Source organism: Poecilia formosa, unplaced genomic scaffold (assembly GCF_000485575.1).
Source record: "Poecilia formosa unplaced genomic scaffold, Poecilia_formosa-5.1.2 Scaffold114, whole genome shotgun sequence".
Lineage (NCBI taxonomy): Eukaryota > Metazoa > Chordata > Actinopteri > Cyprinodontiformes > Poeciliidae > Poecilia > Poecilia formosa.
The window spans coordinates 1,364,656-1,379,909 of NW_006800053.1; the positions used below are offsets into that span (position 1 = coordinate 1,364,656).

At 41.0% G+C, this 15,254-nt stretch overlaps 1 protein-coding gene across 1 annotated transcript in view; it reads right to left on the reverse strand.

Annotated features, from left to right (window-relative positions):
- Window positions 1-12,085, reverse strand: part of usp43b (ubiquitin specific peptidase 43b) — an 86,726-nt gene extending 74,641 nt beyond the window's left edge. Inside the window, exons 1-2 of the mRNA XM_016675478.1 lie at window positions 11,150-12,085; window positions 739-885 (exon numbers count right to left, since the gene is read on the reverse strand). Coding sequence (XP_016530964.1) covers window positions 739-885; window positions 11,150-11,785 — 783 coding nt within the window. The 5' untranslated portion in view covers window positions 11,786-12,085. The remainder of the gene's footprint in view (window positions 1-738; window positions 886-11,149) is intronic.
- Between the last annotated feature and the right edge of the window lie 3,169 nt (window positions 12,086-15,254).

Consider the following 15,254-nt stretch of genomic DNA (forward strand, 5'->3'; position numbering starts at 1 on the left):
ATTTATTATTATTTTTTATTTTTTTTGTCATAGTACCCCCAAGAATTTAAAACTACTTTCACCCCTGAAAATAAATAATAAAGAAACTGACAAAAAACAATAGGCTGACTCTCTTAGTCAAACATGTAAAAATAAAGTGCAACAAACTTTATTTCAAATGAGTCACAAAGTGAAATCAAGAATTCTGATTATGATGTCAAATAAATCATAAAGAATGATGAGAACAAAGCATAGAACTAGATTGAATAGACCTGCTCTTCTGGCTCAGGCACAGTCACCAATACCTGATCTAGAATTTCTTTTCAATATCAGGACCGATACAGATATTGATAATGGATCGGTGCGTATCCAGCTGTAACGTGACAGAATGTGAACCAGTTTAATGTGTATCGCTGTATAGAAGGTTAAAGATGAGGGAATATTTTAATTCACCTTCAAAAACATTCACTGAACGCTAAAAGCAACAAAGTCGTTGAAGACTTTCCCTTTGTAAACATGAACCGACGCTCCCACAAGGCTGATTGATGCAACGTCTGGAACAAACCAGAGTTTGTCATCTATTATGTAATGAAACAAAATCTCATGAACAATCAGTCATTAGTTTTCCTCAATGTTCCTAATTATTTTAATGGTTTTCTAAGGCATGAAAGCTTAATTACATGTGAGTTTCCCCAACGTGACGCGTTCCCATAATTACCGGTACTGTGTGGCCCCCGCAGGCTCCTGCTGGAGTCTTACCTTCTCAGGAGTTTTGGTCTTGTTGTTGTTGTTGTGCGACGCCAGTATGACGTCTTCGTGGACGCGATCCAACAGCCACAGGAGAAATTCCAGGGCGTCGTGCTGGGAGTTGCCACGAAACTGGGACCCGTACTTGGACACGACCGTCTGAGGGGAGAAAGTGAGGCGTGAGGACGCTGAAAACTTTGTGTACATCTGATGAACTGCAGTACGACTGACAGTGCGGCAGCTTCTTGATGAATTTATTTTTCCTGAGCTTCAGGGTTTTACCTACAGAAGGCAAAATGATAAAATAAAAAACCTTTTTAAAGTAAATATAAGCCTCAAATTTCTTTTCATTTTGTGATTTTACAAAAAAAAAAAAAGACACAAATGCCATAGTCAGTAAGGTGAAAACAAAATAATGCAAGGTTTTTAAGATTTTTTTTTTTCAAACTCCTTTTACTCTGATGTCCCTAAATAATAATAAAATCCAGCTGGCATCAGAAGTCTGTTAAGACAGGCAGGATTCATTTATAAAACAATGTCCCCAACTTAGAACATCTCATGAACAACTAATGGAACAACTAAACAGTCTCTAGGAAATGGTCAACCAAAATATACAAACCAATTAAGGAGAGTTTCAAACCATAGGTTCAGGTGCGGTGGTAACTCTGGAGGAGCTGCAGATAAACAGCTAAATTAGCCAGACACTCAACTCTCGTCTTTGAAGAAGAGTGGCAAGAAGAAAACCGTTGTTTAAAGAGAGCTACAAGTCCCATTATAAGTTTGCCACAAGCCAGAGGAAACAACAAACAGACAGGAAAAGACACTTTGAACTGATGATACCAAAATGTATCGTAATCCTCAGCTCCTCAAATGGCAGCTTGAACTCATTTCCAAGAGGCCCAGACCAAAGATTTGCTAGAAAAAAAAAAAATAAATAAATAAATAAATTGTTTTTTTGCTAACCTTCAGAAATTCCTACAAAAATATAAATTCCTACAATAGGAAGGATCATGAATGCAACGCTTGGTGACAAAGTCGGAACTCGGAGCTGGGTTTGCCAACGCAAGCGAGTTGAGAGCGTTCCAGTTAATGCTGTCGGAAAAGTTAGGATTTCAACATGGCGGCGCCCGTTGACGACGTTCGCAGTACCTCTTACGGACGTTGTTTTAAGCTTTACTTTCCATAAGCGAACGCCATTTTTAATTTGTTTGGTTTAGAGTTGAAAGGTGCTACATTATGTAACATTAACTTTAGACGCACTCTTACAAATGTGTCTTCTAAAACAAACAGGTTTCTGTTCATGTAGGGAGCGGCCATATTGAAAGTCGGCCTTGCAAGTAGACAGTAGTAGTCTGACTTCCCAGGAGGAAGTCAGACTTGTGTTCCGGTTGATTTTCTTAACTGGGAATTCCTGGCTACAAACACGACGCACCATAAAACACAAGCTCGCTTGATTCATGTCAACATGTCTTTACCGACATCCGTACGTAAAAATGGTCGATGAAAACTTTGCGTTTCACTTCTTGGAGTGACAAGTAGTTATTTATTTTAACATTACATCCAAATTTAAAACTGCTGTGCTTAATTTCTGATGACAAGGTGGCGTAGTTTAGCTTTAGCTTCATCTTGTACAGACATCGTCTGGTGCAGTGAAATTTCTGGGTTAGAAAATCCAAACGCAATTGAATAAACCTGGCCTAGACACAGAGCACTGCAATACATGGAGCAAAACGGCTGCTGCGCATCATTATAAGTACACCTTCCCTAAAGAGAAACATGATTGTGACAAAGACTGGAGCAAAGGTTCAGATCGACGACCCTGAACATACAAGTAGAGCTAAAATCGAATGAGCATACTCATGTAACTAAATGAAATGATTTCCAGTTATTCATCTAGAACATTTAATAATAAAAATACACCAAACAGCAGATTGAGGACTACTCAAGCTCTCGCACTGTGTAACGTGACTTTAAATGTAAATTAACTTAATTAGGTGAGGAATTAGCCTCACCAACCTCAGATGACAGCTTGGTGAAGCAGAGAGATTAAGTTTGACAGAACAGCGGGCAGAATTCACTAATGTGCAACATGATGTACGGTGGACGCCGTCTGACGGATTGTCAATTGAAAGTTTGGTTCAAGATCCGACTTAGGCAAATGGCTAAAGCACGGCGCTGAAAACAGAGGAGGCTTCAACGAAACAGGGAGATCAGCCGTGCTGACCGGCTCAAAGGAGAGATAAAAATTCAGTCACATTCGTATCTAGTTGAAAGCGAAGCCTGAACACCATCTTTGAAGCGTTGCCAAGACGTGGACAAGAGGAAGATGCAGATAAACTCCAGCAGGAGCGATAAGGTGTTCTTATCGCTCACACGCATCTTCTGATCCCGACTTAAAAGGCGAGCTTCCCTCGCTTGATACGACTCGTGGAAGTGAAAAACGCCGCCGTCGTACCGTCAATCTGGACAATGTTTCAGAGATACGTCAGTCGGAAAATATGAAAAGGTGATATTCAGAGCTGTTAGTCATGGCTCTGCGGAGATAAAACCACTTCTGTTATCACAACTCTGACAGACCCGGGCTGTTTCCTGCTTTAGAGGTGTACCGCAGTTTTTAAAGTCATGGTTTTACAAAATTAGAAAATCCTCCCACCCCCTTTAGCATTCCTGTGGTTTACATTTATTTTTAATTCGATGCAGAGGAAAGCGAAGCATTTCTTCAGTCATGTGTTTCACAGAGGGGCGTTTGTTTCCCTACCGCCCACTTGGGATGTGAGTCAGCTGTGTATGGTGTTGTAAAGTTAGAATATGTAACTTTTATGAACATTTTTTTTACACATTTGTCAAAACTGTTCCTATGTTGTAACAGTATAGTATTAAGCAAATAATCTGTGAGGAATATATTTTTTTTTTTTTAAATCAAGCTCTCTCGCCTTTTCCCAACTAGAAACAACCAATCACAGCCAGGAGGCGGGGCTTAGCGCTGTCAATCACCCTCTGCTCATGCTAGTTAGCGTAGCTAAATATGATTTTCCTCTAAAAGGTAAGCTGTTTTTCTGTCATTAGCAGAAAAACAGCAATCTCATGCAGAGAGTACATGAGATTGATTGACAGCGCTAAGACCCTCCTCCTGGCTCTGATTGGTTGTTTTCAATTACGAATGGTGACAGTTTTGACAAATATGTAAAACAAACTTTTAAAAATAATAATACATGTTGCATACTGCAGCTTTAATAAACTTGCGTGATCCACTTTGGTTTTCAGTTTTATATTTTGTATTCTCTCACTACCAGCCCAGTGCTTCTCTAGTATTTGAACTGTTCTGAGCTTTACTCGTTGGTTCTTTGGTGCTCTGTCGAATGACAGTTTTCCCAGCTGCCTGTGTTAAACTTTTGTTGATATTCAGTCATTTCCAATCATTCTCCCCCCAGTAACTCAGCCCATGCTCCCCTTCAGCTCCTCCGCATTCACTTAATTAGTCTCACCTATTCTTTGTGGCGATAATTACTCCCTCCTCGAGCATACAGCGGATTCCCAGCATCAGCAGTAATTCGGGGGCCACAGCTGCCCGCTAATGGCTGAAACCCCTGACTTCAAGCCACCCCCCCCCTCTAAAAAAACACTTAAAACTGCCTGTACTTAGTTGAAAAAGCAAACACACCTCAATATGCATTGATATGTGGTGCTGAAAGCGTCTCAGCCCAAAGTCGGCCTTTCATCCTCTGAAGAATGTTTCTGGGATTAAAGGACTAATGTCACAGCAACATCTAGAGAACTCATCCATGCGTTTATCTTTAGTCACTTTCATTACTGCAACAGTGTCTTAAAAAATAGTAGTAAAAAATTCAATCAGACAGCTGCAGCTGATCCAGAGTAACACCAGTTAGGTGGAGCACATAACACCAGTTCTAAGGTCCTTCCACAGAGATTAAACTTTAAAATACTGCTGTTAGCGGATAAATCTTCTGGTTCTGGTCTGCTCTGCATTCCCAAAATCAGAACCAAACATGGAGAAGCAGGATTTAGTTTCTATGCACCACAAGTCTGAAACAAACTTCCAGAAAACTGCAAAACTGCCAAAACACTGACTCTCTTTAAATCAAGGCTAAACCCCCACATGTTTAGAGCTGCCTTTGATTCACAATAAGTGGAACATTGGTCAATATATTTAATGTACATTTGTTTGATAATGTTTACTGATGGTTTCATAATTGGTTACTGTACTTTGAACTGCCTTGTTGCTGAAATGTGCTTACAAATAAATTTGACTTGCTGTAAAATCTGCAGACCTCTTGGCCAACTAGTGCCAAAGAAAAAACGAATTCCGCTTCTGAATTGGTTGCTTAGCAACCGTGGGGGTGATTACATGGCGCCCAAAGCAGCATTGAATCTGGGTATTTCTGCTACTCAATCTGCATCATCTTCCGGTATTTAAGATATAATCTATGAAAAAATAAATCTGTCAATAGGTGAATTTTCCACAAATAATCTGGAGTTCTGTTGCACAGAAAAGATTGCAAATAGGCAGGAATCCAACAGTTTGAGGATCTTTTTTAAAATCCTATTGTGATTCAAATTTAGAAATACTTTTATTTTCCTCCTTTTTTATTTTTGTAGACCTAAATTGCTGTTTTGATACTATAACTGAACAAAGACATCTTATAATCTCATCTAACTTTTAAATTTTGGGTGTAAGCACAAATGCTTTAACCTGACAAACACTCTGAGCCAGCCCCTGGTTAAAGCCATGACACACTCAGCCTTGTTGTGATAGCTAGGGCCTGCAGGCCGTGATCTAAGCTCACCTGCAGCAGCTCTGCAGCCAGTCATTACAGCAGAGCAATAACAGTGATTACCATCAGCTCCTGGAAGGTGACAATTGTTTGAGCGATATAATTACGGCGGTGGAAAAGCCAATGAGTATTTTATTACCGTCTGAGGCAGAACGGTCACTCTGTGATGCCTGTAACCATTTAGCACAAGTCGGGGAAGAAAAGAGCCTTTTTCTTTTATACGTTTAACATTAAGTATTTAAATCAGCTACCAGCGACTGGGTGAGTGAGAAGCTGTTACCTTTGCTTCTATGCTCAGCCACCTGCTGAAATAGTATAACATTTTGTTTAGTCATCAGCAGTCTCTTATTTTCAATTGACTTGTTAACTAAAGGCCAAGTACTCAAAGTCATGCAATTTAGCATATGCAAAATACGAAAAAAATGTAAATACATTTTAATTTTAAAGGGGCAGTGTCATGTAAAAATCTAAATTTTTTAGCTAATAATGAAAAACACACTGAGAGTTGCTTTGATTCTTTTGTGTATGTTTGAGAAATCCGTTAATCTCTGCCACTTCCCTCACTCTGCTCCTTCAGACTAGCCAGCAGCACTTAGCAAACACCTGGTGGAGCTGAGAATCAGCAGAGCTAAAACGAGTTACTTCTCAGTGAAACGTTGGTAAAAATGTTGTTAAAGGGTTAATTCATAGAGGAACCATGTTGTGACGACTTTCTGAAGGCGGAGTTTCAGAAAGAGCAGCAGGTTTTAAAGACACAGAGGCCCAATTTCAAGGCGTTAAATTATGACGGTCATATTTGATAGATACAATATTTTTAAAACACCTGAAGATAACAGTTACTTGACTGTGCTATGAAATGGTACTGTGTCTTTAAAACACATGACACTGCCCCTCTAAGACATCTTAACATCAGCGAGAAGATGGCAGGCTATCGTCATAGCTGCAATTCTAGCATGACGTCTAGAAACATTTACCCATTCCTTTTTGCAAAACAACTCAAGGTCATTCAGACTGAATGAAGAGACAGAGATTGAAAAAGGAGCTGAAAAAGCAAATGAGGTGGATTAGCAGTGTTTGCTAACAACTGATGGTTTCATTCATGATGTGTTACAGTGGATTACTGTCTCTGCTGCCTGGACATTGAGCTGTTAGCATGTGATGAAGCTGCCATACGGCAAACGTGTCTTCATACAGAAACCTCTTCATGTTTGTTGGAAGACCGACTATGAATAGAAATCTTTCCTTTCACAGCAGTACCATCCACAACAACTCTATGTAGGTACTATTAGCATCCAAGTATCTTCAATGTTCAATATCCCCCCTTTGGGATCAATAAAGTATGTTTTTTTTTTTGACCTGAAATTAAATTAGCAAGTTGGTTATTTTTCCTTGTGTTGTGTTTTTCATGCAGGTCCAAGTGTTCAGTTTTGGTTTCATTCGACTGAAGTTCCTTCTGTTTAACTTATCAGGGCACAAACACCAAAGAACCGAAAGGAACATCATTCAGACACATTTCCAAAGTTTCTACAGGGAATATTTTTCCTATGTTATTTTACTTTGTAATACTTTGTTATGGTACTAGATCAGTCGCTCAAACTGCGTGTGAACAACTTTTATTTGCCGTTTTGTGAGCTCAAAGTGTACAGTTAGCTTACCAAAAGATTGCGTTTTAAAATAATAATAGATAACTGGTTTAAAACCAGGTCACTCGAAAGAGAAGCCGAAGATATGGGTGGAAAGAAAACATCGCCAGGACTACTTATATTTAATTTTGCTTTGGGACAGACAACATATTTTTGAATTTGACAGGAGGAATACTTTTCAATACTGGGTGAGCAGTGCTGCGCCCCACACTGACTAACTTCATCTGAACGCCTGAAGTAAAAATTATTTATGTCGGGCTTTCTTCTTGAAGTTTGTCTTTCCCACAAAAGACGTAAAAGTTTGTCATTCTTGTGACAACATGTGAAAAAGCTTTAAGGCGTGTGAGTGCTTTAGCCAAGCGCCGCAGTAACGCTGCAGGACTGAACACTTATTTAAGCCGCCTCCTGTCTTCCACCTGTGTTTTCCTTAAAGCCTTGAGGTTCTGGAATGCGGTGAGGATAATAAGGATTTTTATTTTTCCTCAGCAGGAGGTACAACTTTGGAGGAGGCCCGTTTGAGGAACTACCGACGAAAGCGGGGTGATTCTACACTTTAAACACATACAGTCAAGTCAGTGAAATTCTAAACAGAGAGAAAGAGGGGGGAAAAAACTTGAATTAAGAGAAGCGGAAAAACATCCAGCGCCTTTTTCTTTTTCTTCTTTTTTTTTTTTCCCACGCTTCCAGGTCGAACTAGATCCTTAGTGAGTTAATCCGGCTGCTTTAGCTGAGCCTTTCCCAACCTCTGAAGGACGAAACACATGACTGCCGGAGGTTGGCGCGACTCACGGTCGTCCTAATGGAGTCAACAAATTAATAGACTAATTGAAACACACGCCGATCTCCTATTTGTAGAGCAATTTAAAAGCTTCGTGCCGGTTTAAGTTCCTGCAACCGGGAGCTAATTTAGCCTCTCAAACTCAAGCCTCGGAGCTATCTGATCATTTTATAATCCTTCCTGCAGGCAGCTGTGGTGTTACTCAACAGGCAATTTCTGAGGACTCAGGCTACACTAACTGGGGCCTCTCAACACTGCCAAGAACAACAGTGTGTGTGTGTGTGTGTGTGTGTGCGTGTGCGTGCGTGTGTGTGTGCATTACTGCAGGAAACATCTTATAAAGAGAAAAGCTCTTTTTGTTTGAACCTATTTGTTAATCTTGGTACGGTTTCCTTTGACTGCAGCACTGAAGTGGATTGTGCAAGAAAATTAGAAGAAGAAGAAGAAGGTAAAGATTCATTTGGCAACAGGAGGTCAGATTTGTAAGCTGGAGATGACAAAAGAGCAACTTTTAGAAGGAAAACCATATCAATTAAAATCGATTCTGCCTTTGATACCCTGACACGCCTTCGGTTGCCCCATCAGGTGAAATGTGATGTAATAATTCTTGCATAACCGGGGAAAGAAGGAGAGAGAAAGCTCAGCAGAAACGGTCAAATCACTCCCGGCGCCTATTCTTACGGGGTAATTAGCATTTCCAAGAATAAATCCATTGTTCATTTCTTTGTTCGCCCCACATTATCTACTTCTTGCCTTGAACCGGAGCTCCGAGTAAATCCAGAGCAAAAAAAAGAAAAAAAAAAAAAAGACTGCAGGCGGATAGATTCCATCTCCCTGGCTTGAGGAAGCAAAGAATGATCTATGTTGGGACACAAAGTTATCAAAATACTCGATTAGCTTGTGGAGTGGAACTTTCTGCATACGGCCAAAGTTTAAGGTTGGGTTCTGACGTGCGAGTCTGCGACCCGCTGAACTCGTGGCCCCAGACTGCTGCGACGCTGAGCAGCAGCCTCATTATCACCTGGCAGGGAGGGGGACTGTCAAGTCACAGGCCAGCGCACTGCGGCAGGCAAATAGGTGCTATGCTATTATCCGAAACGCCTCGTGACAATAAAATAAGTCAGCGGCCCCCCGCTGGGCAGCATCCTTCTTTAATAACGTGTGATTATGTCTGACTGAGCAGAGAGCAGCTGTACTTAGAGGCAGAGTGGAGCCATTCACCCTACAGCAGGTGTTTGGTTAATGACGGCCACTGAGACTCTCCTCAGCGTTTCATTACCAACTAATTATCACCTCTCCAGAACCTTCCACCACCGGCTCCGCCCGCCATCAACACTTTTCTCGGAGTTGCCCCTTTGTTTTGGCAACTCGAAATAAGATCCCGGTGTTTAATTTGATTGAAGTTATAAATACAGATTTTTGGGGAAACTCTCGAGAGCAGTCTTTCGACAGGTCCGTTTTCGCTCTCTCCTGCTAATTGAATTCAAAATCTTCGTGACATCAAGTTTTAAAAGTTGCACTTACAGGAATTTTACAGGAACTTATTATATGTGGGGGAAAAGTTGTTCTTTCAGTCACGTTTTTTCAGTCTGTATATCGCAGTTCCCGATTAATCGATAACTGATTATAAAGAATTTGAAACTATGCCATGGTAGAACATACTTACAAACAACTTGTTTTTATCTTCCATCTTAATTACAAAATGTAATTTTTTTTGTAGTTTTTGGCTTAAAAACTCATAATAAGTTGTTCTTTCATAAAATGTCTTCTTTCGAGTCTGTACACTGTAGCTCACAATTGGTCAATTACTAAACCAGTTGACGATTATTTTAATAATCTATTCATCACAATTAATTGTTTCTGCCCTGTTCTGCTGTGGACATTTTACGGAAATACAGTATGAAAAAACATATGAAAACTGCTGGAATCTGCCTTTTAAAAAAGCTTCCTAGTCATCCCGCGGTTTTAAGAGATGGGGTCCATTCGACCCTGCATGTTTTTCATCCTGTATGGGGGGTTGGACTGACCTCACATGCCCTTTTATGAGGTTTTTTTGTGTGGTTTCAGGAACTGATTGTCTGACGGGACATCACCACTACTGCCTCCCTGATGTATGATCACGACGTCTGCCGCTCTCCTCCTGAGTGACACGCTAAGACCGAGAGGTTTAAAGTAAAAATCACTTACTGCTCAGTTTTTTATTGTTTTTGGCCATTGTTATTATTAAGTGCTCCAGATTACGTAGAGTTGCAGGTTGCAGACACCTGCACTAAACTGACAAGTCAAAAAAAAAAAAAAAAAAAGGTAGGCTTAATCTAAAGAGAAGCCAAGAGGCCAATGGTGACTCTGGAGGAACTGCAGCAATCCACAGCCCAGGCGGGAGCAAATATTTTGACTGGACAAACTACTAGTGTTGCATTCAATAAATTTGAATTCCAGCAGGAAAACAACCCCACAGATAGAGCTATGATGTAAGGGTTTAGATCAGCTGTCTGGAACATTTCCAATCCGAACAGCCATTTCTCCCCTCAGTCCAGCTAAATAAAACTCATAGAGACATTCATGTTACATGGCCCTTAATGAACGTCTACTGTAGGATATCTGCTTCCTTTTTAAACAAAACACCATTTTATTTCCATTTTTTGAGTTTTAAGCTAAAATAGGGGAAAATAAAAACTTTAGCCCAAAAGATTATACATACATTTTCTTATGTGGAAAATGGTGCAAAGAGAGTGGATAGCTTTGCGACTTAAATACCAGAAATAAACTGCATCTAAAGGAATATGACTGGTGCTTTTTGGTGTCATTTTGTTGTGAGAATTACATTCAGAGAAACAGAGAAACTCCTGGAACCTGTATTTGTTATTAGAACTATATTTAACAACATCAGTTGAATCTTTATCAGTTTTTGTCAGAGCCATTGTGGAAGATCTAAAGGGCCACTTGTGGCTCCGGAGCCTTAGGTTGTAGACCCCTGGTTTAAATCTAACTGAGCTAAAGCTATTTAAGAACAATAGGCAAGAAAAGACAGTCATGAAAATCTGGTGGAGAAATTACAGACATGCAGACTGAACAGCGGTAAAAGGTGATTTTTGTGTTTGGTTTCTGGACATTACTTTATAGTTTAACCAAAAACAAGGGGGTAAACTTTAAGGTTAAGGAGGAGCCATCTATAACTCTGTCTTTCAGTGGTGTTTAAGTTTGGATACCTTGAAGTTCACCGAGAGCTGTGGGGTGTACTCCAGAGTCCACAGAGCCCTCACCAGACCCGCCAGCTGCTCCGTAACTTCTCCCTTCACCGGCCGCCTCTCCTCAGCCCCCGGCCCGGTGCCTCTGCCCTGCCTCAGGTCCATCTTGTAGCGCTCCAGCCCCAGATACTCCGCCAGCAGGTCGGTGTTGCTCAGACACTGGACCACCGCGTTCAGGAAGCAGGTGTTCCCGTGGTTCTTCAGCCCCAGCACGCCCGGGACTTTGTCTCCATACTGGTACAGCAGCTTGTCTCTGCCGGCGCACAGAGACGAAGACGTACTCGGCGGGTGCTTCGCCGCCCGGTCCCAAACCGCCGCCACCACCGCCGCCGCTGGCGGCGCGTCCTCCCTGATCATCCCCGAGCTGGCGGTGAGGGTGCAAGGTGCGCCATCTCCGAACCCGCCGTCGTCGTCCTCCGCGTCCTGCGCGTCCCCGTCCCCGAAGTGGGTGAAAGTGCCCAAAGTTTTCATGATTTTGTTCACGAAGCTTCCCACGGACTTGAGCGATTTCTTTCGGAAAAGCTTCCCGGATTTGGTTTTCCTCTCTTTGCGCTTCTCCTCCTTCGTGTCCTCCTTGACTCTGCTTTGTTTCTCCATGACAGCGAGCCCCCCACCTCTCTCTCTACTCCGCCGTCGGTCCGTCCTGACGCCGATGATGGTCGTGCGAATGCAGACGCCGGGGTGTCATTTTTCTGCCGGTGTCCCGGTGCGCGGACGCGACACCTTCTCGGAATCCGGACGCGGCAGCGCGGCGCGGCGTTATTCCACAGCCCACTGACCCAAAACCTCCCTCATCCATCCCGACACTTACTCGAAGCGTTCATTCCGACTCTGGCGGCGCTGTCACAGGCAGTCCAGCTGCGGCGCCAACTTCTGCAGGAAAACACACACACATGCACACTCACACACGCTGAGGCTGTGATTGCGTTGGGGCGGCTGTCTCCTCCCACTTTAAAACTACAGCGGAGATAAGAGATCCAGAATAGTCAATTTATGTTTCATTTATCTGTTTTTCGAAGATTCAGGATCCGTGCATGTTTTGGCAACTGGGATTTCTTGTAATAAATGAGAAATATTATTATTATTATTATTATTATTACTATTATTATTATTTTATAAACTTTAAAAATACAAAAGGTTCCATTTAAATTCAAGTACATTTTTTCATATTTAAAATCAAAATCATACGCAGATGAAAATGGAAAAGTCCCCAATACAAGTTCGGCATCCTTCATTACTAATATATGGTGAAGGGGACTGTTTGACCCAATGACTTAGCTAAAAAAAAAGTCTGTCCAAAAATGCAAGACGTGTTTATTTTATGCACGTTCTGTTCCTCTTCATGCGTTTCATGATGGAGAAGAAAAAAAAATACATGGGACAACATCTTTGAGGTGTCAAACAGCGCCTCCTACAGTCACAACATATAGTGTTCGCCTGTTTAGAAATCTTCAAAACAAATACTCTTCATGGTTTTAATAATGTTGAACAGGAAAACGTTTAAAAAACAATTTTAACGGGCGTCATCACATGTAAAACACAGGACAAACAACAACAACAACACACACACACACACACACACACACACACTAAGACTTACTGTGTTTCTGGAATTTGGGAGGGAGTAGCAGTACCTAAAGACAACCTCTAGGAGGCGTGCGGGGCCATTTAGCAGATGTGTCAAAACTCCTCCAACTTTTAAGCCCCGTCTCCACAAGCATAACATTGAGCACGAGCGATTTAAATGGCAGCAAACTGCAAACACTGATTGGGCCGTGGAGTCCGCGACGAGACCATAGTAGTTGACGAGAGCAGAAAGAGCATATCGATAATTTCATGGTCAGACCTTGAAGTCCAACCTTTATATCAATTGTGGAAAAAGAACGAGGGTTGCTTCGAGAATACGCAGCTTGTATCCTCCTCCGTCAACCGCAGGACTGAAAACGAGTTAGCCTGGTCTAGGTGAGCTACTTCTTCTACTGACATGAACAGGCATTTGAACACTGACACCACCTGGTGGCCGGTCACGTGCTTGTCAGTCAAACATGAATATACTGTAGTACACATCTTTTTACCAAAATGTGTTTTTAAGAGTAGTTTTAGTCTTTCGATTAAACTACAAAAGTGTATTTAGTTCCGCATTTTAGCGGCTGGAATCAGTGCTTTATTTTTTGGACAAACATTATTACATCATGTTCTCTGTTTTGATAAGGAACAGAACCTCTTGAATGTGAAAGCATGACTTCAGTAACATTTTAGCCTTATAACCGTTTGTTCGCCATCACCGTAGAAAAAACGCAAAACATGATTATTGTTGAGAAAGTTGTAACTGAAATGATCTTATGTAATATTTACATTTTCTCAGATATTCAGTTTCAATTTTATTTTTAAAGACTTTAAATATTTCTCTCTATGTGTAATGATGAATCAATATAATATGAGTTTCTCCTCCTGGAGTGAAAGAAAAAATATTGAACTTTTCTTTCTTTCTTTTTTTTACGACACTAATTTATTTAGATGTTCCTTATATTTTTGCATATATCACTGCACTAATACTGTCTAAAATGGTTATAAGTAGCTCCTTGCAGACACTCCTCGTCCCGACTTGAAGACAGAAAGAAAGAAAAAATAATAATCTCTAGTTTTCTCAGACTTTATAGACAATCGGCAGCCACTGAATTTTGTAGCCTTAGGTTAGGATTTCTTCCAATTGTGAAAGAAGGAACAAAATGTCTAGAAGATAAACCATCTCCAGTGAATGTGTGTAGGTGTGTGTGTGCGTGGTTGTGTGTGTGCATGTGTGTGAGTGAGTGAGTGACAGCAGCTGCAGTTTCAGAGAAATTTCATTAGCTAAGCCTCGGAAGAGATTTATCACAGGTTACAATGTTCTGGATTATTACTCTCATTACCGGGGCCTTGATTTTAAAGAGGGCTTATCTCTGCACTCGCCGCATAGATACGTCTAATAACACATGGGTTGTCACATATTATAATATTAAAAACTCTGGATTTATGGCAGCGGTGAGCAAAAGCAATAAAGCTGATTCTCTCGCTTGCTGCTACAGTGAGACAGGCCCCCCTTTTTTTATATATATATATATATATATATAGAAAAAGCCTCGTTCTCCTTCGTTTAGAGCTGATGATAAGGTGAAGGCACACGGTTGTTTGTGGAGTGGGAAAACAATCCTAACCAGGAGGGCAGGTTTCAAAAAGAAAGGAACTCATTAGATCGCGTTAGCGGAGAGAGCCGACGAAAGGCACTCGGAGAAGTTGATGGTTTGTGTAGTGGGCAGAGCCGGCGTTTACCTCCCAAAGGCAAACAACAATCATCTCTCTTACGTATTATTTACCGAGCCGCCATGCCATCTGTTTATGCAGCCAGACTGTAATCAGGGAAAAGACAATATCTATTAAATGCTCCAGTAGGGGATGAACACGTGTTGCCAACATCAAGTCATGGAGAATTCCAAAAATAGCTATTAAAAGATCTGCTTTTGTTCATGTGTAAAAAAGTAAAAAAAAATCCACCCATTTTTTTTTTTTATTAAATTTGCATAATCACATCTAGTTGGTGGTGTAACATCCACATTAAGAAGTAATCTTTTAAACACAAATAAATCACTGCTCAAACATTGGTGTCCCAATAGGACGACCTTTTCTGAAGCTTAGAGCGTCCCTCTTTGCACAATGCTCTCCTCTTGTTGGGCCACCTTAAATAAAGATAAAATAAAACGTTTTGTAGGTTGAAGACGGTTGATTTTGAGTTTATAGAGCCACTTTTGTCTATTCAACCCATTTGAGTTGTGATTAGAGGTGAGCGATACTAATTTTATCGCGATAATTTGGTGTACTGTTGTAACAATTAAAATTCTGACAAAGAAAACAACAACGTTTTACTACTTACTTTTAGGTAACTGTGTAGTTGCTCGCATAGCGCAACAGACACAAACACTATGCTTGAAAAACATTTCGAACAGGCATATTCAGGACACCACGTCACAAAAAAAGTGTGATTTATATCACCAAACTGCACACAGTAATATTTTGCACTTTATTAATGCTC